The 25,426-nt window shown below is 39.0% G+C and overlaps 1 protein-coding gene across 4 annotated transcripts in view; it reads left to right on the top strand.

Annotated features, from left to right (window-relative positions):
• Positions 1 to 25,426, top strand: part of farp2 (FERM, RhoGEF and pleckstrin domain protein 2) — a 36,269-nt gene continuing 10,843 nt past the window's right edge. For 2 of the 4 annotated variants that reach the window (XM_008407737.2, XM_008407738.2), the window contains exons 1-13: positions 1 to 175; positions 2,149 to 2,371; positions 12,642 to 12,746; positions 14,484 to 14,526; positions 14,602 to 14,680; positions 15,294 to 15,391; positions 15,617 to 15,731; positions 18,514 to 18,661; positions 18,758 to 18,853; positions 18,947 to 19,110; positions 19,226 to 19,294; positions 20,721 to 20,778; positions 21,609 to 21,861. In XM_008407737.2, the coding sequence (XP_008405959.1) occupies positions 2,171 to 2,371; positions 12,642 to 12,746; positions 14,484 to 14,526; positions 14,602 to 14,680; positions 15,294 to 15,391; positions 15,617 to 15,731; positions 18,514 to 18,661; positions 18,758 to 18,853; positions 18,947 to 19,110; positions 19,226 to 19,294; positions 20,721 to 20,778; positions 21,609 to 21,861 (1,429 nt within the window). In that variant the 5' untranslated portion in view covers positions 1 to 175; positions 2,149 to 2,170. The remainder of the gene's footprint in view (positions 176 to 2,148; positions 2,372 to 12,641; positions 12,747 to 14,483; positions 14,527 to 14,601; positions 14,681 to 15,293; positions 15,392 to 15,616; positions 15,732 to 18,513; positions 18,662 to 18,757; positions 18,854 to 18,946; positions 19,111 to 19,225; positions 19,295 to 20,720; positions 20,779 to 21,608; positions 21,862 to 25,426) is intronic. The other 2 variants (XM_008407735.1, XM_008407736.2) reach the window with 1 other exon arrangement.

A 25,426-nucleotide genomic window follows, 5' to 3' on the forward strand; every position in this document is an offset into this window, starting at 1 on the left:
GCCCACAAACCCTCGGCCACATCTGAGCCAATGACAGCACGAACGCGACGGTTTCAGCCAATGGCAGAGGAGTGTGAGTGCACACTGGTTTAGGCGACGCCGACCATGTACAGGAGCGGTGTCCTTCTCGGTGTTACGAAGTTTTAACGTTTTGTATCATTTCTAGCAAAATAAGGTAAGTTCAATACCGCCGTTTACACTTTGTTTTTATCACGTATGACTTTTATTTAGTATAGGTATCCGTAACCGTAAACTTCAGGATTTAACTTCGCGTTCCTATTCTTTCGGTGTTTTTGTATTGAAGTGTATCAAACTTCTTTCAAAACGAATTAAAAAGGGGGAAAAAAACAGAGCTCGTGCATTTTCTTGACGTCTTCTGCGCCATTTGTTGTAATTCCTCCGTTTCACAATTTAGCAACATTTGTATCTTCCTGACCTAGTTGGGTCCAACACTCAAAATAAACATCGAAAAGAAACACCCACACTCGCAGCGTCTTTAACGCTGCACGCCGAGGTTTCTTTTTCTTTTTCAGGCAGTGGTTTCTGCAGAGTTTTAACCTCCTGCACCACATCCACGTCTCTTTGACTGTCTCAGATGTGTGTTGGCTTCTGGTCATTTCGCTAATTCTTAGCCCCATTTAGTAGCCAGGCGGTGTTATTTCATATCTGCCTATTTCGATTTTTTATTTACGTAAACTGCTCAGTTTATTTGTCCTTGTTGCTAAATACTTTCGCTAACTACAGTGAAAAGTAGTCGTAAACATGCTAAAATCTCAGGTATGGTGTAAATTGTGTGTTGTTCACCCTTTTTCCATTTATTTTGGTTCCGATCCTCGTTTTGGTAGCAAGGGCTAAAAGTACCCAATAATTTGTTCAATAAATATCGATATTAGTTATTACGTTAAATAAAATCGGAAATACACTCATATTAAAAGTACGTTCATTGATACTTGCTTCAATAATTTATTGAAAACATAATTATATCTGAAAATAACGAAGGAAACTGCATTTTATGTTAAGATGACATGTAACTAGGCAACATTTTATTTGTTTAAACTCAAGTGAAAGTCCGATGTTAGACATATCCATTTATTTTACCAATTATATCAGTGGGTAGACTAGAGGTTTGATCTGCATTTGAATGGCCTTTCTTCTTATCCAGCCTTGGTCTATTTGATGAGCCACAACGTCTTCATTAATAATATTATGTTGGGGTGGAGAACATCACCATTTGAACTGTTTCCACCAATCAGCACCGATTGGGCCTGTTAACTTTTATGAAATAAGAATAGATAATGGCAGATGGTGACCATAAATCGATAACTTGAAAAAATAAGTGATCTGCTGCTGGTTGATATTATTACTTATAGGGTATTTTCTTCTAGGGCTTAAAAGAATATAACACGGTATTGTTATTATTTTTTTTTTTTTATTTCACCAGGCTAAAAAAAAACTAAAAAACATTGAGATTTAAAACTTCTTTTTCAAGGGAGTCCTGGCCAAGAGGCAGCAACAAATATAACACTGAAAAATTAACAGCTAAAAGAAAATATCAAGCTAGGAAACGGGTACATGTCATAGGATCTGCTTCAAGAACTGCTTAAATTTAAATGCACTAAAGGAAATAAGTTTGGTCAGTCTAAGTTTCTTGAAACAAGTTCCGTGAAGTCGATCATAGAAAATAACTTGAAATTATTGGCTGTCCAAGCAGATTTGCAACATCTCCTTGTTGGGAGACACCTATATATATATATATATATATATATATATATCGCTAGAAGTCTGGTACAAATCAGCCAAGACTACAGAGAGAGGAGTTACCTGCTTCCAAAATAAAAGATTAGGATTGCTGATTAAAACAAAAGGAACTCCAAGTGACCTGACATGATTACATTTATTGGAGTAGACTCTGTGGCAGACAGCTCTTTTACTTACCTTGAAAGCTGGGTGCTGAACAACGAAATAGTTCTGTTAAGTGCCTATAAATGCGGCTCATGTGTCCAAACCGTGAAAGACTATAGCTAGTCTTCACTGTGAGCCAAATCCAAACATTCAGCATTTCATCTGAAGTCTCCTTTGAAAAGAAAGTTTTATTCTGCTTTTTGTTTTCATGATTTGCAATAACTTTTTTTTTTCTATGACCTACAGGAGTTAGCGGCCCAGAGGAATCATGGGGGAGATAGAGGGTTCGTATCGGGTTCTACAGACCCCCGGCACAAGGCTGGGAGCCCAGTTCAATGCCGGTATCAGCACCCTGGAGCCCGGCCAAAGCCTCAGCGGCAACATGGTCGGCGGGAGCAAAAGCCACGGGCTGGGCCTCCAGGTCCGTGTGCAGGGACTGGACGACTCCCAGGAGTTCTTCGTCATAGACGTGAGTATCAGCAGTTGTCCCGCCGGGGTCACCGTTGCAATCCCCTCGCCCTGTTTTGTTTACTCTGAGATAAGCCTGCTGTTTGTTCCACAGCAGGCTGCATGTCTTGGTTACCCTGCTTGCGTGTGGCTTTGGGTCGGTGACAGCTGCCACATGGCTTGGTGCTAAAATCCCCTTCTCTTAAGGCCTCTTATTGCTTCCAGCTTTGTGTCCCTTTCCAGGGCACTTTTTGGTTTCTTGGCTTTAATTTCTGCTTCACATCTAGAAGTTAGTGGTGAAATGGAGTAGGGTGCACTTTCCTTTCTTTCTGTTTTTCTTTTTTTTTAACCTAAGACTAGCCTGTACACCAACTTTATTTATTGGTGTGCCCAGACTTAAACAACGTTCCTTTGCTTTCCTGTTGTAACTCTCCAATTTGCAGTAGGGGTAATTCAGTAGACAAATAGGAAGTAATAAGGAAGCCACTATATCAGCACTTGTTTCCTGTCGTTTCCTGCCGTGAGGAGGATACTATCAAAGTGGAGTCAGCCACAAGGATTAAATATTCAATTCGGTGCCTAATTTGCAGGGAAGTGCAAATGCTGAGTTTGGCGGCTGCTAATTGTGTTTTTAGATGGAGTATTTCTTCCTCTCTCCAGGTGTCCTAAATCCTCCTGTAGCCACAACAATAACCGTTCCAGCAGATGCAGTTTGGGAGCACCGCTGAGACGGACGTTTTATAATCTCATCCGCCATGTGTTACTGCCAAGTCCGATGCTAATGAACTGTGACAGATTTAAGTTTGATTTATAAGAGAACGGCTCGGCATGATGTTCAGTCAACATGAAAACAATCTTTAATGACTTTTTTGTTTTGTTTTGTTTTTAGGGCTGCAACTAATGATTACTTTAGTTATTTATTAATCGGATGGAAAAAAAAATTGGCACATTCTGCAGATTTTTCATTCAAGTCTTTTTATACAACATTAGAAATGCATAGAAAGATACAAATAACTCAGTTCTTCTGTTAAATAAGAAAATATTTTATTGCAACAATGTAACATTCCTTCAGTGTACGCTTAATTGTTCGTAGCAAAGGATGAATCTACAGAGGAAAAAATACTTATAACATCAATATGTGAAAAGCTTCTTGATTTAACTTCAGTGTTGAGCTAGTCTGTTGATTATTTTTTGGATTAACCTATTAATGAATGAATAACAAAAGGTGCTTGATAAGAGAATTTTTTTTTAACAGAATTTTAATCAGGTGAAGCTAAAACTATGACATTTGAGGGGTTTTGGGTAAAACATATTTACAGACAGGTTGTTTTTTTTACAATACACACAAAGTGTATATATTTTTGTACAATTTAGAGGTATTGCTTTGAGTGTGGTGTTTTTTCAGTAATTCACTTTTTTGAATCTGCATACTTTAGTTAATGATTGATCAGCTGAATTAGTTGATGATTATTTCAATAATCGATTGGTCGCAATTATTCGTTTCAACCCTTACTGTTTTTGTGCTGAAACTGTTTTTGAATTTGTCCTGATGAGAACTCTGCACATGGAGCAGACAGAAATACATAGCTGCAAAAGGGGGAATGACGGCAGTCTTGTTGTCAAGCAGACTGCAGTTTGGCAAGAACAAGATGGCTCTCTGAGAGGCTCTGTTGTTCATCCACGCTGCCTCATATGTCTGTTCATTCATTGAGGAGCCGTGGGTTGGTGGGAGAGTAGTAGTTATCTCTCTACTGAAAGACTGCATAGCATTGCTTTTATTTAGTAGAAGAGGATGCAGCTGCTTGCCAAATTATTCAAACTTGCTTATGTTTCATCATGCTGCAACCATGAACCCAATGCATTGTTTTGGGAATTTATGTGACAGACCAACGCAAACCAGGACAAAATTGTGGAGTGGGCTTCAAAGTGTTTTACAATTACAGACCTGAAACCCATTCTCATTCAGCCTCCTTTACTTTGATGAATTAAATAGAGTGCAACCATTTTTTTTGTCCATTCACAATTATGTGATACTTAAAGCCAATAAAACCAATTCAAGTGTGTGACTGACAAGTTGAAGACAAGACCCTTCCCTGCTACCTTAAAGAACCCAACATTCTTTATGCGAAGTGCCGATATCGGTTCTCATTGACATAGACTCAGCCGTCCACCTGGCGAACACCAGGCGCCGGTCGGACTATTCCGACAAAGCTCTGTGCGAAGTGTGGTGTGATTGGTCACAAGTTTATTGCTGTGTTTGATATGTAAATGTGGTCAGAATGCAACATCAGTATTCCTCTTCCACCATCATCATGGAGACATGAATACTTTTTGAGGAATGTTGGACTGGCACAGTTAGGAGTTTTGTACCTTTTATACAATGCTTCACTAAATGACCATAATATTAACATTGGCAAATTCACTAATTTAAGAAGTTTCATTGCTCAAGCTGCCATAGTGCCCTTGACTGTGCATTAATGTACAGCTATTGTAAGTCTGCTGAATTTTGCTCAATAACTCATAGAAAGCAAACCTATGTTCCCATGTTCTTTCCTTTGTTTTTGTTTTTTTTTATTGTTTTTGATAGACATATGTTGTATGACAGAATATTTGTGACAATGGCACACAAAGTAGACCAAATCAGATTGAGAGCATTGCTCTGTGATCTGTTAACCTTTACTACAGTTACCTGGCATCGTCAGCAGACATTTGCTTGCATAGCTCCTGTTCTCAGGCTCCTCCCACGGCCAGCGCAGGAGAAAGCTCAGCCTTGTGGTTTCTGGACAGTGGAGGAAGGCCCATCAGGGCAAGGAAACACAGGCTCCTTTTATCCAGCACAGCCAACCCCTTCTCTGGCCTAAACTTCTAGCTCAAAAACTTGCAAAAAAAAAAGAAAAAAAAATAGCCAGGGGGGTGTGGGTTGTAAAACCTAGCAGTGTGAAAATCCACAGCGGAGGGGAGGGAATCGGCATTGCTTTAGTGTTGGCAAACAAGTACGTAAACGGCAAAAAGGCTGACAACAAAGTAGGTAGGAAGAAAGGGGAGCAGAAGTGAGGGGCAGTGTCTCATGTTCAGAAAGAGCACTCACCGCCAGGACAAAGTTTGAGCAGAGAACGTGGGGGATGGGGCTCTCACAGCAGTGCAGCCTTGCTGAAAGTTTGTCCCAGGAATTTCAGCCTCTTTGTTGATGTCGACTTCACATTTGGTTTCGTCTGTCAGAGCAACACGATGATATTTGTGTGATTCAAGTGCATTGTGTTACTGCTGGTTGATATTTTTTTTTGCAATTTTTTTCTGTGTTCTTTCCAGAAAGTGGTCATAAAATCCACAGTGTGAAGAACAACACATGGAGGGTCATCTTTTTAGAGTTTTATCATAAGGTGTTCCTTGCTGGTATGGACGAGTGTAGAATTTGATGTCACTATTCCCACTGACTAAAACAAATTTTGTATCCTTCCTTCTTTTTCTCCCTACTTGTATCCTTCCCTTATTCATTCCCTACTTGTACACTTCCTTGCAATTTCCTTCTATTTTTTGCTTTGTTGTCTCTTGTCCTTGTGTTATTCCTTTTTTCCATTTTCTTCTTTTCTTCCTTCCTTGTGTCTTCCTTCAGTCCATTATTGTGTCATCATTCTTTCCTTACCTTTGAGCTTTCTTTTTCGTTCCTTCTTTATTTCTTTTGAGCTTTCTTTTTCTTTCTTTTGTGGTTTCTTCCCTTCTTGTTCTCGAGCTCTCTTTCATTCAAGCTTGCTTTCTTTTTGAGCTTTTCTGTTCTGCATTATTTGATGAGGTTCTGGAAAGGTGAACCTTGGGCTGTTTGAATTTTTACATGAAAGATATTAACAGAATCTGCATGAAGTAATAATAACAATAATTTGAGTCTGTTGCACAAATCTGGTTATTTCTCACCTTGACCAACCCTAACCCACGAAACTGTTCAGCCACAAAGTCAAATCTTATTCCAATCAGTATGCGACTGATACCTTTGAGTTTACAGGTTACAGCTGCAACAAAACTCTTTAGTGTGGAGAGTGGGGGAGCAAGAAGACTCTTTTAGTTTGGGATCAAGCTCGGGGAAACACAGAAGGTGTGGAGGGAGCAGTATTTACTTCAGAGACATGTGAACTGTTTTTTCAGGCTTCTGATTGAGTTGAGTTGATTTTTTAAATATTGCTGATTGTGTTTAGAAATGCACAATCGGCATTTGTTATTGTCAGTTTGCATAATAATATTGTCATTTCCATTGACAATGTTATTGTGCAACTTGATATTTCAAAAATAAATTCACTTAATCAAAACACGCCAAAAACTTTTGCTTTTTGATCAAAAGCTTTCTTTCTACCATCAGGTAGAATTTTTTTAATTGTCTTATTTTGCAAAACTGCAATGGAAACACGTTTTGCATCCCACAAGTCACATAATCAACAACCAGCACAAACCATGAAGAAGAATTCAACAGGAAGTGGCAGGAGGATGATGGTGCGGCATGTTTTTAATGACTTATTGTGTGAACAAACGTATTGATATGTAATTTTAATTGTGCTTTTTTAATGGAAACACTGCAGTTGCAAAATAAATTTTTCACATTAGCGGAATATAGACAGTTTTGCAAACATTTAAAATGGCTACTACACAAACCTGCACTGTACATTATGAGATCAAACATTATGCAAAATATGTGCTAACATAAATTAAACCAGCGTTATTCAACCAGCACCTCTGTTGAGTACAAAGGAGGGCAGGTAGTATCAATTCTCTACTTCACACCTACTCACCAACTGAACTCAGAGGCTAGTTAAAGTAGCTAAAAAAAGATGACAGGCTCCACATCAACCCCCCAATAGGTGAATGATGTCGCATAACACTGAAGTATGGAATCTGGCTAAAATTTGTCTTTAGAAAGTTGCAAGGCAACACACACACACACACTCTCCACAAATGACAATTCAGTCCCCACCCCATCCAGAATTTCACAATGACCCTGATGTGTAACAATGTTTTACAGTGGCAGGCTTAAGAATATTGAAATGGCTTGAGTTGGAAACATGAGTCGAAGGTCACCTGCAAACAACCTGATCCTGATCATCAGCAAATACTGTTTATCTGCCAACAAATGCAGCCTGAAGGCAGCTGCCCTCAGGTGTGTTCTGTAGCCAGCTCTCTTTGAAAAGAACCCCCAGTGGTGACTCTTTAGAATGAAGCTTGACTTTGGTTGAGAAAAGCAGCTAAACGCCCTTGAAATTCACTTCACATACTTGTGGCCACTGGTGTGCAGAGCTTTAAAAGTGTATATCGAGAGAGACGGAGAGAGAGCGGTGGTAGAGCTAAGCTGAAAACATTGTGTGTCCCACTGTGCTAAATGCAAGCCTCAACACACCCCTGCTGCCAGTGGGAGAATCTGGGATGAAACCGTGCTTAACCTGTCGCACAAGGCACACCCAAGACCTGGATTTGAACTGGGTTAGGCAAGATCTGCTGTTCACCTGTTTCCTTTCTTTTTCTTTCTGTTTATTTTTTCCATGCATGAGGAACTCAGTCCTCCCCCCTGCAGATTGCTGATGTTCAAACTCCTACTTGTATTTCCCCCAACAGCACCAAATGGCACGCCGCACCACTAACACACCCAGAGAAAGATTTGTCTCTCAGAGAAACATCTGCTTGCCATAATCCCTTCTGCTTTCGGATCTTGATTAGGTGACCCGTTGACACGATGAGGCTGTGGTGCATGTACCACAAGCTGGGTGTGAACAACACATGAGCTAACTCTTATACCGCCGATGTGTCTCAGCTTCAGATGCTGTTTGAACTTTTCAAAAGCAACCCACCAATTTTCTGACTCACTTGTGGCAGCAGCAGAAAATCCCAGCAGATTTAAGCGAAGTTTGATTTGCAGCAGAGAGATGAAGAAGGATTATCTACAATATAGTTAGTTTAAAAATGAAAAAAAAAAATACACTTAAAGTCTCCGCGCTTTGTTTCTTAATTTACATTTTTGTCAGCATGGAGTTTACAGGTTACAGCTGCAACAAAACTCCTTAGTGTGGAGGATGTTGGAGCAAGAAGAGACTCACTTTTAGTTTGGGATCAAGCTCAGGGAAACGCAGAAGGTGTGGAGGGAACAGTATTTACTATAGAGACATGTGAAGCCTATTTTAAGAATAGGCTTGTTCGTACAATTTTTTCTTTTTAAATATAATCTTAGAAGTATCTGGCAGAGTTTCCCCTTACTCTGCCGGATCATGCTACGTTTGATGATGGGGACACCAAGGCAGTCCACTGTGTTTTTGTGTTGGAAAAATGTTACGTTACAAAAATTTAGGCGTGCATGAGTATACATCATGATTTGAGAAAAGTAGCGTGATGCCAACAAGCTGGTGTATGGACAGCGTAGCTGGTGCGAACTTTGTGCTCAGTTCAATGCTTCAGCTATAAACCTAGTTTAATCAGTATTTGCTGTCATAAACAAGTTACATTTAGACTGGTGGCGGGGTCAAGTAAAACCTGGTGGCCCACCAGAATTACAATACACTGGGGAAAAAACCCTGCTTGACATTATTTTTCATACCTTTGGTTGGTGTTCATTGAGGTATTTCGTTGGTTGGTGACTATAGTGAAGATATTGTGTAACTCTGAAATATTGCCAGTGAGATTAAACTGTTTTAAAAAGATGTTGTTCATTGGTGTTTCTCCAACCAGCCCTGTACTACAGCTGTGTTTGCATTGGGGAATATAACTGAGCGCTGCTTGTGGCAATTTATTTTCCATGTACTTGTAAATTTCTTTCTCTATGAAAAATCTTTATTTTTTGTTTTATGACTAATGCAGCCGTTTTCCTGAAAGATTACAATAGTTGTTTCTTTGGCTTAAAGTGCCTTTGTGCTCTGCTGCTTTGGAGCTTTGCCGCTCATTCCAGAATACTGTTGACTCATCACCTGGTATGTCTAGTTTTCTTAGCATGTCATGTCTTTGTAGGCTTGTTTTATCACAATAGGACCTTTTTTAAATGCACATTTTCACTTTTTCTTGTGTGGAGTGATCTTTTTTCTGCTGCTTGCCTGGAGCTGCTCGCTATCTTTAGTCTGTGCCACAATATACTGTTGATACCAAGATTGGATTAAAGTGGAATAAACTGAATTATTAAAAATTTTTTGCTGACTTAGGATAAATAAGTTGAGAAATTCTGAAACGGATCCAAAGGGTTTTATTAGAATGAAACTTAGAAAGACATTAAGTAAGACATTAAGTAGACTTACACTAGAATTTGGCTCATTGCTACAGTCCTTTGTTTTGTTTTTTGTATAAAAGGTCAAGGTGAAAATAACCAATGTGGATCCTCTTGTTTGTTCTCTGAAAATATGCAGCCGACCAGCAAATTTCAGACTGCTGACGACTTATCAGGATCTCACTATCGAGATGCCATCATGTGTGCATTCCTCAGGATATCTTAAATGTTGATGTTTGATGGAATGTGAAGCTGTCCTCTGCTTGTGTTTACAGTAGAATGTTACACAAATATAGCATTTCAATTTGTGATGTCCTTTTGCTGGCTTGGTAAATTAAGGTTAAGTTTAAATTCAAATTAAGGTTGCACATCTTAAACCAAAGTCATTGGATCTTCCAATACAATAAATGTAACATCTGAAAAGGAAAAATAAAAAAAGAAGCAATGTGAAAGAAACCTAATTGACTTTTAACATTTTGATTAGAGTTAAGTTAGTAGCAGGTACTGATGACCAAATACATTGAATAACTGACGATTACTAAAACTGTATATCCCAATAAAGGCAGCGTGGAAAGTTTGCTAAAACATTCAAGTGTTACTGTGAGGTGAAGGATGTAAAAAACATCAGGATTGATGTAGAAGAGCCATCATTTCTTTCACATTGTTCTAAGGAGAAGAAGTTAAAGGTCATTTCCAAGCATCTAAATTCAGTTATGTAGTTAAAAGATGTTTATCAGACGACAACCTGTTATCAGCTGAATAATCTGGTTTCTCAACATGTCTCAGCATGCAACGAAAATACAATTTTCTCTTATCATGCCCCCATCATCAGCGTACCTCCTCTGACTTAATTTTTAAGCACCTCACTTTAAAAAACTTCCCTCAATAACAGCGTCCATATAGAACAGTGTTGTTAGTGGAACCTGGTAGCATGGTGGCATCACTCGATCAGAAAAAGGTTGTTCTTTGAGTTTCTGACCAATCGGTCACCGGTCAGGGCCAACGAAGCTGAAAATCAGCAGATTCACGTCTCTAGTTATCATGCTGTTTGTTTAATTCTGGAACCACATAACCACTTAAGTTCTGTGAAAATGTCATCTCATATGTTGTTCTCCTACTAGATTTTTGAGGTTTTAATTTAAACACTCCTTCTCAGGGATAAAGGTGCAGTATGTAACTTTTATGGCAAAAATATTTGGTTACATATTTGTTAAAACTGTCACAATGTTGGGACAGTATGTTATTAGACCAATAATCTGTAAAAAAAAAAAAAAAAAGATCTACTTCACCTCCTCCCTGAGCAACTATTACTCTCTGGAGAAATGCACCGCTCTTTAGCAAAAACAACCAATCAGAGCCAGTGGGTCTTGGCGCTGTCAATCAACTGTCGATCATCAGTAGCTATGCTAACTAGCTTGAGCATTCACAACAGGCTATTCTAGTTGTAGTGTAACAAAGAAAGAAGAAGAAGAGTCGGATGAGCAGTGCCGCATAGAGGGATGATTGACAGCACTAAGCTCTCATCCTGGCTGGCTCTAATTGGTTGTTTCTAGTTGGCACTGGGAGAAGGTAGAGGAGCTCTTTTTTATTTTTATTTTTATTTTTTCAGATTATCTGTCTCATACCATATTGTCACTACATAATGATGGTTTCAACAGATTTGTAAAAACATATTCTTTAATAAAAGTTGTGTACCGCACCTTTGAGTTTTTCACAGAAAAGACATCTGAAAACAAAGCCAACTATGATGAACTTTGTTATGAATGTTACTTTAATGAACACTTCACTTCTAATCGACCCCATCTCTCTGATTTGACTCTTGTGTTTACATTTTGTATTTAAAAGTACATGTGTGGATGCTGTAGCAGTTACTGTACTAAACTGAAGCTTTTCAAATGTTTTCAACCTCATTCTACCAGATTATTGTAGAATCAATTAAACACCATTAACATCATTAAATGGAGACTGGAAAGAGATCCATGTTAGTTAGATCTAATGTCAGTGAAGAATTTGGTTTTGATAAACTCACTAATAAAGAGTTCCATCTGCTGAGAGCTCAGTGTTTGTTATGCTGGAAGGCAGCCAAAGTGACACATTTTACCTGAATTTCTCACATTTGCCCACTGTTTTCATTCAGCATACTTACTGACGTTGTCTAGAATGTGTGTTTGGCTTCTCCTCAAAGGCAGACCAAAGTATTCCAACACATATGCTTTTGTTCCCCACTTTCGTTCAGTGGTAATCAGATTCTTAAGTGTAGGCACTTGAAGCCTTTTACAGCAGATTTCCACACTTGCTGATGGTGCTTTTGTAGATTTCACCTGCGATTTATAGGTTGTCTGAATGCAGAACATGTGACTGTATCAAAGTAATGAAAAAACGTCTCTACAGTTGAGCTTTTGGCGGCCGCTGAGCTGTAATACCTTAGTTTAGCCGATGCAGTGCAGTTCTTTTTATAAGACTTTTAAAAATACTATTTTACATTACTACCAGATGTTTTAGGCTGTAATTTTCTCAAAAAGTCACAGCCTAGGTTTCCAAACCTCAACTGCAGTATGCTCTTGGTACATAGTAATTAGTTCTTCGTTTAGTGAAAACAAACCCCAGAGCACTGAGAAGGTAAACCTCTGCAGATTTTCTCCCTGAGATTTGTTCTCCTCTCAGCTCAGAGCGAGGCTGCAGTGCAACACAGAACACCTTTTTTTTTTTTTAATAACATAAAATAATTTCACCAGCTTATTGTCAACATCAAGGAGGCTATTTGACTCAACAGATGGAGCATACAAACTCATAAAACACAATGAAGAGAATTGTTTGCAGATGGCAAGTATTTTCTTCTCCAAAGACAGAACTTACCCAACGCTCAGCTACAGCTACATTGGCCTTTCTCAAAGGATCTCTGGGGATCGGTTGTGTCCCGTCTAAATGTATATATATTTTTGACTGAAACCAATGTTCTATATATTGCTTTTAGTGCTGGTTGAAGATGCTTCACAGGAGGGTATCAGAAAACTTCGTTGGCATGTAGATGAAAGGAATGCCTCAGTCTGTTTTCTTTCTTCTCTTTCAGCCAAAACTTCCTGGACAGAACCTCCTCTCTGAGGTTTTCCACAGGGGTAACCTCATCGAAAGTGATTACTTTGGCGTCGAGTTTCAGAACATGCAGATGAATTGGGTATGTATTCCGCAATAATATCTTTCACTTCTGGTTTGAAGCACGCAGATTTTACAGTGCTTTGTAAAACTGTTCATACACCTTTTAATATTGTCACGTTACAATTGCAAACATAAATATATTTTATTGAGGTCTTTCATGGTAAATGGATGCAGAATGTTAGATTAGCGCACTGAAAGTTGAGACTTAAATCCAACTGAGACTCAGACTATTTTAAATAGATATTCAGAAATGCTTCCAACCAATGTGTTTGAACTGGAGCTAATATGCAAAAATCAGTTTCTAAATATATAAAATTGTCAGTAGCCATTTGGTTTACAAATGTGCTCAAAATGTTTTGGTGTTTTCACAATAAGAAGCGCAGTTAAAATCACATGTGAATGAGTTTGTTGATGCGATAAGACATTAAAAAATATAACGCATCATCCTACCACTTCCTGTCATCTTCGTCTCTTCTGCCAGTCGTGACATCCAGTTGTTGATCGCAGTGACTTGTGCGATGTGAAAACATGTTTCCATTGCTAATTTTGATATTGCCAAAAAACCACCTCATTCTTATGGAAAAACATTTAATTAAAAAATAAAAGTGTGTTTTTTGTTTTGTTTTTTTTAAATTGCCGTGTTCCCATTAAGCAATTAAGTTTCCCATTAAGTTTAAAGTTCAGGGGTTTCACTACTCACAATGTACTGTGTGCCTACACTGCATACTCATTATTGGTGACAGGTCAAAGTTCTTAACATAATGATAACATAAATGCGAGTGGAGGGGAATCCCTGTGCACTTTGATGTCATTTTATGGTTACTTTGTTGCTCTGGATTAGTACAATCAGTAAGGTGGCACTGGAGACGATATAGAAGTCTCTTTAATGCTTTGTTTCCACTGAGCATTACGGCATGGATTGCTGTGGTTTGGCCCAAACAATCAACACGTTGCACCATTTCTGGTCACGCTTCAGATGTAGGTCTGTAGGACAACGGCATGTACAGTTGACGCAGTGTGAGGTGTTTGGGTTTAACCCCACCTGCTCAGTGAAAGCCCCACTGGCGGTGGGAATGCTCTTCTGAATACACCGGACCATAAACTAGAGTTTGTACACATGCCTTACCACTCAGTAGAAATGAGGCATAACTTGTCTGGCTCGACTCGCCCGTCAGAATTTCTGCTGTTTTTATCTTTCCAGAAACATGACTGGAATGTAATACCACCTTGGAGTTTTTATAAACCAACATGGGGGCCACGATCCAAACCATAACTCACATTCTGAAACAATACTGCTTGTCTGTAATGGATTCACTGGCTGTACATCTCAGTGAAGTGTGTGTAGCTTCTTTTAAAACTGTGCTCAAAGACTTTCACAGTTAAAGTCTGCATGAGCTGACTGATTTACTGCCTGAAGATGTGCGCCAATATATTTAGATCAATGACAGATGCAGAATTGTGTACATAAACGGATTACAACAGTTGGTTCTGGGTAGAAATGTTACTCAATGCTGGTTTCTTGTTGCACATTCCTTCATCAATCAGCCACAGTTTTAACAGAGGAGCTGAGCTACAATGAGGCAGAGATGAGGGATTTTTCTTTTACTTAGAATTGTAAATTGTGTTCCAAGAAAAGTAGACAGTTGCTTATAGAGCTGTCACTTTATACTAGAAGACCTGCATTGTGTTTTGTTGTAACAATTGGTCAAACTTGGAACCTGAAATGCTGAAAAGCTAAAACTTTGTCTCCCTCTAGGTATGGCTTGAACCAACAAAGCCCATTGCAAGACAAGTCAGAAGTAAGTAGGATCAAACTGGCTGTAAATCCACTTGATAGAGAGAGGAATTTCAATATTTCTGTTATTGCTTTCCAGTACCAGCGAATACGCTGTTCCGACTTTCTGTGAAGTTCTTTCCCCCTGACCCGGGTCAACTGCAGGAAGAGTACACCAGGTCAGTGAAGTGAAATTTTATCTGGGTTTTTGTTTTGGCTCCTGTCTTCATGGAAGACGTTTCACAATGTTTGAGGGTTTTGGTTTTCTTTTCAAAAATCTCTCGGTAATCATTAGAAAAATAAATTACATTTTTATTACGCCTGTGCTGCCAAATAGTTACATCACTTAGGTTTGAAGTATTTTAATTTAGCTTTACTGACAGGTTTATTCTGTCAGGAAATGATGGTGTTATTGTGGAGCGGCCCAGTCGGAGGCCTGACTTGAATCTGATAGAAAATCTTAACCTTAAAAACATCACAAAAGAATCAGAGAAAACGTGCAAAAAGCTGATCAGCAATTGGAGGAAGAGTTTGATTTGCTGTGTCATAATGAAGAGTTTTCATTGATTATTGAGAAAGGTGCCGTTTTTAAAAATGAAAAGTAAAATGTTCATTATTTTAGAAATAATGAAAGCGATTATTTCTAAAATGTATTTATATTTCCTTATGTTCTTCTTATCCTTTAAGAGATGTGCGTCTCATTTCTTTGCATCTTCTCGGTTGAGTTAAAAAATATTTCAAATCTAAATCCACGAGTGTTGAGTAATTTTGGCCTCTCGTTTCCTCCCACAGGTATTTATTCTCCCTGCAGATGAAGAGAGATCTGATGGAGGGCAGGTTGATCTGTACAGAAAATACTGGAGCGCTGCTGGCCTCACACATTGTTCAGTGTATGTTTAATTCTACTGCCTTAACATCGAAAACACAGAGCAATACTCAATAACTGCCTCGTAATGATCACTGAATTTCAAAACTGAGATGGACAGATGCAGAAATGTTATTATAAAATGACAATGATCTCATGTGGCCTTTAGATAATTCTGTTCCGAAGAGAGTTAACATTTCCTTCAATTATGTAGGCAGAATCTGATGTTTTCTCTTGTGTAAACCGACAGCGGAGATCGGAGACCATGATGACGCTGCAGACAGGGAGTTCCTGAGAGCAAGCAAACTGTTGCCTTATCAAGACAAAGTGCAAGAGAGAATCATGGAGTTCCACCGCAGGCACCTGTAAGTTTCAGCCCCTGTTCCTTTTTATCTGCCAACATCTCTTAAAATATTTGAATCCAACCCATATGTCAGAATAAATCAGCCACAAATCCCTGGAACCACTTAAAGTAATAATAATATTGTCAGGTTTTGGTCTTTACTCTAGAGGGTTAGTGTTAGCAGCCGTGTCTGGCCTGTTGCTCTGGTTTTTTACAGCTAGCAAGACTTAATGTGATTTACCTTCACCTCATAATTTTAATATAATTTACATCTCTATTTAAAGCATTGCTCCTGACAGCTTGATCTTTCCCCTGACCATAATGGTGTGGCTTTTATTCAGTATTCACCGACTGGGATAATGTTGAAGAGCTATTGTTAATTGCGGCGTTAAGTGTCTCGTACTTTTAAGTGTAGCGACTGTTGAGACTAACAGCTATTGCCAAGATTTAAAAAAAAAAAAAACTCCCAACATCAGCTGGAATATTCTCAGATATGTTCTCATCTAAAGCTGTTTACAAAGTATCGCATTCCATTCTAAAAATCGTGTTCAAATTTAGCAGCCAAAAAAAGATCAGCATCATGTCTAGTGTCTTGTAAAAATATGCATATGCCTTAAACCTTTGCACATTTTATTCTGCTACAACCACAACACTTCGTATTTTGTTCTCATTTTATGTGTCTGAACAAGACAGAGTAGTGCATAATCATCAAGCACATCACAAGAACAAAACCAGACAATAAAGCAGAATTGACAAAATGAATAACGTAATTTATTTTCCAGACATCCCCACTGAACAGTGAATGTTTCACAAACAAACATCTGAAATGCATATCTAGAAACTGAAATTTGTGCACAATAGCCGATCAGTCAGATTGGATTTAGTACATAAACCTTCAAGGAACTTTGAAGGCATTCCAGTGTTAGCCTGGTAAAAAGCAGCCCTTGTTTTCTGCTATTTGGACTCTCAGCTGCTATTCATTCTTTTGTCAAAGGCTTACATCTAGCAACTCTTGATTGTTCTGCAATTGTGAGATACTCTTTATGTTTTCAGATGACTGACCAAACAGTGGTTCGTGAGATATTTGAAGCATAGGCAATATCATTTCTTGATGCATTCCTGTCACCTGTCTGTGTTCTTTGTTCTTTGTAATCCTGTTCCCTCAGTAATGTTCTCTATCAAACCGTCAAGACCTTAAAAAAAAAAGCTGTATTTGTATTTAGACTCAATAACAATATTCTCAAGGCAGTACAAGGGAAATTCATTTAATCTGCTCTCAGAATAAAAAGGGTTGCATGCCCCATTTTTCAGATTTTAGATGTATAGGTTTTTCAAAGTATGCTTAATTTTTCTTTCACTTCCCAAGACCTTTTACCAAAGCAGTACTTTGAGTATGTGTATCGCATAAAGGCTGAAGTTGGTGGTTGATAACATTTTTTAAAAAAATCAGGGTATATTAACTTTGCAAGTCATTGTGTGTGGTTATTGAATGTTTCTACAAACTATCCTCCTTTTTGGGGGCAGGATGTGTAGTCATCGCCTGGCTGTGTAAAATCAAACCATTACTCAGTCGATTCCTCAGTTTAACCTGAACAAGAACATTGGTTGCATCTCTGCTGAAAAGTGAACTGCAGACTTTTTGTTCCCCAACCTTCATAGTTTTGCTAACTAGCACCTTTCTGTGAACATATTTTTTTCCCCCAAAGGTTCAACTATAATACTTTAAAGAACTGTAGCTTAGCGTTGTTTAAAAGTGAAGCCTCAGCAGACCTGACGGTGCTTGCTTCTCCTCCTATTCTTAGCCTTAATGGGAGGCATTCATGTTGCTATTTTGAGCTCATTCTGTTATCTAATTATGATTTACATAAGATAAACTGACTTTTCTGTTCTAATCCCACACATGTTGTTTCACGTTGAAGGTTTAAGAAGTGGTAAATGATGCCCCATTGTTTCTATGCAGTTTATGCTTGGTGAAAACCCTGACTGTGTTCTTCATGCACAGACACAAGTCTTCCTCACCCATGTCTGTCGGTTTAGAGTTTAGCAGAAACCGTTTACAGCATTTTTCCCACAGCCAGTCTCTAAAGGAGCACAGTTCTACCTCATAATCAACAGAGGCTTTTTTCAGCACCCAGGTTGAAAAAAGCCCTAAAGACTTAAGGGTTCTTTAAAGACTTTTGCTAATCTCTTTCCTTGGTTGCCAGAGTGGTAGCGCTAGCAGAGAGTTTCCTGCTTTAATCCTTTGCTCCGGTTAGTCTATTAGCCATAAGGCCAGTGGGGCAGGGGAAGGCTCTAAGGAGATTTCATGCTTAAAGGATGAACAAAATTAGAATGGAGTAATGATGGGATGGATATGTTTCTAACATGCTGTTTGTTTGTAATGACTTACTTTAATATGTACCTGTTAAATTTGTAAAGCTTGAAGAAATCTACAAATCATGACATGTGTTTTATTTTGGCACTATGTAGTTAAATTAGAAGAAAACATTGAGAGTGATCACTATAGTTCATTTGGCAATTTTTACTCTGTATTATATTTATTGCAACTATTGCTAGAATTTTACCTAAATCAATATTGGTAGCAGCAAAGTGTTTTTGCAAAAAGTTAAAGTATTTTCGACTACAAATGAAATTGTATGGATAAATTTTAGTGCTGTTTTATTGCCCAGTTTAATTAAAAAAGGGTCTTAGAATTGATCTTAGAGGGACTCCTCATACCGTAGCTCACTATTGCCCTGTATGAAGGGAACATGCCATGAATGTTTTTGTTTATGTATCTTTTTTTTTTTTTTTTTTTTAACCAGTGGCCAGACTCCTGCTGAATCAGATTTCCAGATTCTGGAGATTGCTCGTAAACTGGAAATGTACGGTGTCCGCTTTCACCCAGCAGCTGACCGGGAGGGCACCAAGATCAATCTGACTGTTGCTCATTTGGGCCTTCAGGTCTTTCAGGTGATTACTGCTTTGATTGCAGCCACCGTGACTTCACTCTGTCATCATTTGGTTGACTTTTCTGTTTGTCTTTTCTGCCGTTATTTCTTAACCTAGGGCAACACAAAAATTAACACCTTCAACTGGTCCAAGATTCGCAAACTGAGCTTTAAGAGAAAACGGTTCCTCATAAAACTCCACCCAGAAGTCCATGTAAGCTTTCGCAGACTTCAGTTTAATCTCAGATTTTACATTCATTGTAAACGTGACCAGGTCAGTGTTTTTTTTTTTTTACTTTTATTTCAGGGGCCACATCAAGACATTCTTGAGTTTATGATGGCCAGTCGTGACCAGTGTAAAAACTTCTGGAAGATCTGTGTGGAGTACCATTCGTTTTTCCGTTTGTTTGATCAACCGGAACCTAAAACCAAAGCAATCCTCTTCACACGAGGTTCCTCCTTCAGATACAGGTAGGAACTCTTTAAAGTCCGTTCATTCGGACTTTTGACCTTTTGTTGTACAGTTAAGCATTTTATCATGTTATTTCTTTGGATTTAGTCTTTAATCTAAAATTCTCTCCGTCAGTGGAAGGACTCAGAAACAGCTTGTGGAGTATGTTCGGGAAAACGGAGCAAAGAGAACCCCTTATCAGAGGTGTGTTTGTTTGAATAGAAGTATATGTGCAGTACAGTCCAAGTGACAAGTTTACATTCATACATCATGGGCACAAACTTCAGTAATTTGGGTCCTTTGGTGGCGTATTTAAATGATTCTTCTCTCTGCTTGGAATGAATATGCACAACTTCAATGATGTTTCAAAAGTTTAAATTTTTTGCACAAATGATCAATTGTCATTTATTTTTTGAGGGTAAGAATTACGTATAACTGTTATTTTACAAGGATAAAAAAAGCATTGAGATTCCAAAGAAATCTTGGCCAAGAGGGCGGCAACAATTACAAAAATGGTACATACAGGGGTCAAATATCCTGGCAACTATTTGGCTAAGTGTCCAATAGTAAGTTGTACTTTAACCACATGCTTTTTTAAAAAGCTGACAACAAGGTTTTGGCACACTTATGGCAGGATATTTGACCACTGCTCTTGGCAGAATTGGTGGAACTTTAAACCCGGTCGGTTTTCTGGGACAGGCCGAGCTTTGAGGTAAAGTCCATACATTTTCAACTGGATTGAGGTTGTGGCTTTGTGAGGGTTATTCCAGAAGGTTTATGCTCATTCACTTTATCCATTCTAAAACCAGTTTTTGATGTGCGACAACTATACAGCCTCCACTGAAATTTTCAGCCAAATGCTTATTTAGAGAAAAGCTTAGGATCAGATGGGGTGGAGTTTTATCTGTTTGGATACAAGAAGAAGAACAATGTTCAGAGGAACCAAAGACAGGCGTTTGAATACACAAATTTTAAAGCATTATGGTGGCAGCAGCATTTTGCTGCCGTGACTACAAAAAGCATGTCCTCAAGTCACTGCTTTATATAGCACATTTACCAAACATTAATGGGAGTGTTTGCATAACTTTAACCATGTGCATCCTAAGTGCTGACCTTAGAATGATACATGTTCAAGAATGGAATAAATTTGGCCACTGGTGCAGGAATTTGATGGAGACCGACACATTTTTCAACCAGCAACCTTTACTCAGACTTAGCCGTACCCATTGTGTAAATACAGCAAGTGACGGTAAACTGCATTGTTATTTTTGGTGACCAAAGAGTAATAATAATTTTGTTCTATGTTTCACATGATTCCCAGATAAATGTATACAAATTTGTTTCATTAAAATATTGAAAGTTTTGGTTATTGCTGACCAATAAAAACAAAATAACCAAAAAATGAATTGTTGTGAAGTGTGACTACGTGGCAATTTTTAGATCTTAAGGGAAAAAGTTTGGACACCAAAGTTTGAGTAAACTAAATCAATAAAACCCCAAACTTAGTGTTGTTCATGCCTGTGATGAGTGTGTAAACATCTGACCCAAACTGGACACCGTCAGTCATATAATTTGTTTTCCTTCTGAGTAATATTGAATTATTCTGACAGTGAGGTCTGTTTTTGTTTAGGAAGAACAGCAAAGTAAGAATGTCTGCTCGCTCCTTTACCTCTGACATGCCAAAACAGGTAAACAAAACAACTAGAAAAAACATGTAGCAGTACCTGCGTTTCCATTACAAATGTGCGCAAATCTTTGTCTATATTTTGTAAATGTAAAAGAAAAAGGAAAAAAAAACACAATTGAGCAATTAGTGTTTTGATTCAATAAGAAATTGATTTAAAATCGCACAAGAATAAGCTTCACACAATAAGTCATTCAAAATCATGACAGCGACGAATGTAAACAGTTAAATGAGAAATGGTCATAGTTCAGTCATGGCGCTAATGCTCATCATCTGTCAGCCAATCAGAGGAAACGTCGGCGTTCTATTCAGGCATTAGTGTAAATCCCCTATGTCTGGGAGCGTCTGTGTATGTGGCGTTTTGGGGAATTGTAGATGCAGATTTTACAGAAGAGTTATGGATTGAATATGTTAAAATGACACAACTTTTTATGAACTGTGCGATCCTGCTCTCGCTTTTCCAGAGAAATGAAACATTGCCTAATACCACTTCCTGTTGTCTCCTTCGTCCTTTTCGCAAGATGTAACATCTGGCTGTTGATCATATAACTCGTGTGATGTGCAAAACATTTTTTACACATCGTCTCATCCGATCGCACAAACATTTGATCCAAACAAACAAGCTTTTTTTGAAATTGATGTGCTTCCATTAAGCAAAGTAATTTTTGTAATTTTAATTTGCGCAATTTTACCATTAATGGAAACGCAGCTAGAAACAACCATCATTTGTGCCAGAATGGATAAACTAATCAAATTTTATTCTTTTCTTTGTGGCCTTCATTGTGTATGTTCTTTGGCCCTGGTCTTGTCCGTTTGTTCTGCCTTTGTTTCCAGACCTTGTTGTTCAGTGACAGTCCCAGGGCCCCTTGCTCCCTCTCTTCCACCGCTGAGTCCTTCCTCCCTGCACACATGACCCGGATCTTTCCACGAACGGAGCTACAACCTCAGCTCCAGCCTTTCTCCGCACTCAGCCCGTCTCCAGCAGCGCAACAGCTGCCGCAATCCCCGGCCGGAGCAGCCAGACCCCCCAGCCCCTCGAAGGAAGACTCCGTCAAGGCCGTTCCCTCGCCACACTTCTCGCTTCAAGGTGCCCCTAGCAACCAGGCAGCAGGACACTGCAGCCCCGTGTTTGTGTGTTTAAACGGCAGCACATCCCTATCATTGCCCTCCAGAAACGACAATGAGAATAGTGAGCAAGGCAGGAGACGGGGAACGGGATGCTCGCTCGAAATGGGGAGGGGGAAACTGAAGGGGCCTCTTACACCTGAGGCCTTCGAGGCGGAACTGTTGAGGACGAAGCAGAACGCCATGTTCTCCATGCCCAGCTCGCCTCTGCAGGTGTCAGAGGAGTTCATTGATGACGATCCCACCGAAATCTCTTTCTATGGAGGCGGGGCAGAGGCCTACTCCTTCGGGCTTGATGAGAATAAAGTAGACCAGTTAGATTTTACAGAGGGATCTGACATCAGCAACAATCTGCTTTTTAGTGTTGGAATCGAGGACTTGAATGGGAATGTCCATGCGTTTCCAGACAACCTGGTGGGACATTCGGAGACCAGCTCGTTGGTAAACAACCGCTCCGAGTGTAGCTCCCTGGACAACCTGGGGCTCAGCTCTGCTGGGGAGTCCATGTCAGTGGGGTACGGGGTCCCGGACTCCTCCTCGCTGCGCCTTCCAGGTTCTGGCATCCAGTCAGAGGCCAGTTCAATGGTCAACTTCCCGGCGTACTCTGTCCGCTCTGAGAGCAGCTCCGCCATGCAGTTCAGTGACCTGGTGGAGCAGCTCGAGCAGCTCAGCTACCCCCCCACCGCCACCGAGGGGTCCGGGAACGGCAGCTCCGACTCGGACTCCGACTGGGGCTCCGACAGCAACCTTCCCCCTGAGCAGGACCTGTTTTATAGCAACCCTCTAACAGGAAGTAGTGGGATAGAGGGCTTCCTGCTCCAATGCCACAACCTGCAGTCACTGGGACTGACAGACCCATCCGAATCCCCACCGATTAAAATGTAAACCTTTACAGCACTTAAGCCTTTAAACTGCTGCGATGCAGTTACAGGAAAAGTTTTTGCTTATAAGAGTAATATAAAGAACAACATATAAATCACCTTTTTTTTATTTTATTTTTAGAAGCAAGTCAATGTAAGCAGAAGAGAATGGACCAGTTTATTTTCCCAGAGGAAGCCATTTATGGCATTTTTTAAACAAAATTACTCTTTTCGAGTGTTTTTTGCTGTAGTCTACATTATGTGGTCTATTTACAAGAAGAATAGAGGGAATCTAGTCTGCTATCTTACATTGTTACTTGTTAAAAGATTTTTTACACATTTTTTACATACAAAAAATAACAATAAAGCAGAAATTAGCTTACTTATAGCTCCACGTCCTTTGCTGAATATAGTCTTTGAAAACTACTTTCCATTCAAACTTTCATTCCATTAGCTGGCATAAATTTGTAGAACTTTACATTAATTTAATATAATTACAATCAATGAAAAAAAAAATCAGCTTTTCTTGTAAGAAACCATTTGTTGGGTTCTTCTCTGAACCTTGAAATAACTACTTTATTCAGTAGCCTTTCTTTATCTTTTACCTGTAATTGAACATCTAGACTCAGGGTAAATTTTTTTAGTGCCTCCTGCATTTAAAAAAAAACAAGGCAAGGCATGCCACAGTGTTTTTAGTTTCACTTCTGTGCATTACTGACCCCTGCTGGCTGAAATGGTGTTTACACCTGCCGTGTTATTTCTCAGCAGCATCACGATTAACCATAGAGCTTCATGTTCAGATAAATAATAGAATGTAAACCTTGTGCTGTTGAGCCATAATGTAAAATGCTAATACCACTTTACATAAGATGAATGTATCATTTTAGAACTCTTAATAGCATTTTGCTACATAATTAATAAAAGCTAGAATGAAGAAGATGTGATGTGACATTAAGATTTTTCATAATGTATAAAGTTTAAGGAAACCCCTTTTGGTACATTAGTCCTGTATTTTTAGAACAAAGTTCTTTAAAAAAAACAAACATTTCTTTTTAACCTCTAGCTTCAAGGATTCTTTACCATATTTAATAGAACAGGTTATTCTCAATTTAACAACCAAATATTCAGGTTATTGACAGGAAGCAGTGTTTTGCACATTAACTAGACATATGTTACTTTTTCTAGAAACATTTGAAGCACAGGTATGCGAGCAAAGGTTTTCAACCACTAAAGGAGTAACATGTTCATGTTTCTCTTATCAGTGTTCTGGACTCTAATCCAGTAACAAAGTCAAATCTGTCTTTGAGTCTGTAATGGCTTAAGAATCTGTTTTGCACAGCTCAAATTAGAGAGACTTGTTTGCAAAGCTCATGTTCCTCCATAGCGACTTACAGTTTTCTTTTTTAGTTTCATCTTTCTGAGCCTCCCTTCCTGCAACCTTCACACCATGGTGCCTTAAAGCACTTCCATGCAGTGTGTCTTTAACTCAGGTGTATGATTTCTGTCTTGTGAAATAATTCCAACCAATCACCTTGTGCTAAATGGGATCCAAAGCTTTAGATAGTTTCTTTAATTCAAACCTCTAATTGCTCATCTGTTCTCATTGTCATTTTGTTGGAGGGCATTTCCAACCTCTGCAGTAAGACGTGTGCTGAGCTCCAAATCTTTTTTTTATTTTATTTTTTATTTTAGCTTTACTAAACTTTGTTCTGACATGATGAAGGGGTTTGTCTTTTTTGGGTGTGTGTTTTTTTTTTTTTCATTTCATTCACTATTTTTGCCATAATATGATATTTTTTTCCCTACTTTAACCCAATTTTACACTGAGCTGATGGTAATAATAACAAGCTAACTACGCTTAGCCACCAAGTAATCATCACTTAATCCTGTGTGTATTTAAGCTTAGTCATCATCAACATGTACTTAATGTTTGTATGTTTTATTCTCAAGAATAAAGGAATCACTTTTGGGTACCATGAATGTCAGACTTAAAATTCTTTTTTTTGCAAATCGGACTGAAGTTAGAGGCACAGCAGGAATTTCTGACTTTCATTTGTTTGCAGTTTTAGACATTTAGAGTTTATTAATCGGTATCACGGAGAAATAATTTGCCTCTTAATTTGGAGACCGAAGTTGCTTCTTTGCTGATGGTGTTCAAACGATGCAAGACAAAACGGATGATCCGGTCGTTTCTCGCAGAAATATCCTGAGTCTTTTGGGCCGTCCCACTTCTGAACAAAGTCCATATTTTATTTTCTGTAGAGGAATGCTTTATGATCCCTCAACAAACTTATACAAACAGTAGTTTTCCCTGTTTTTTATTTGATGCAGCAAACCACATGCAGTTGGGAGGGGGCCTGGGGGTTGGGTTGTATACAAGATTCCTCAACCTAATTCCAGCTGTGTGTGTGTGTGTGTGTGTGTGCGTGCGCGCGCGCACGCACGCGTGTGTGGGTGCGTGTGCGCTTGTTGTTTAGGCAGGCCTCATGCCAAGTCATTCCACAYCAACCCCCCCCCCCTCGTCTCACTTTCTGACGAGTCAGATATGCGTTGTCCTCCCCCTCCTCTGTCGGTCCCTGTGGGCCGCTCCACATCCACCATAAACAACCTATTTGCCCTCCAAAGAAGCCACATTCCTGATAAGTTTTCACTTGGGCAATTATTTCC

The sequence above is a fragment of the Poecilia reticulata genome, linkage group LG4, assembly GCF_000633615.1.
Source record: "Poecilia reticulata strain Guanapo linkage group LG4, Guppy_female_1.0+MT, whole genome shotgun sequence".
Classification (NCBI taxonomy): Eukaryota; Metazoa; Chordata; class Actinopteri; order Cyprinodontiformes; family Poeciliidae; genus Poecilia; species Poecilia reticulata.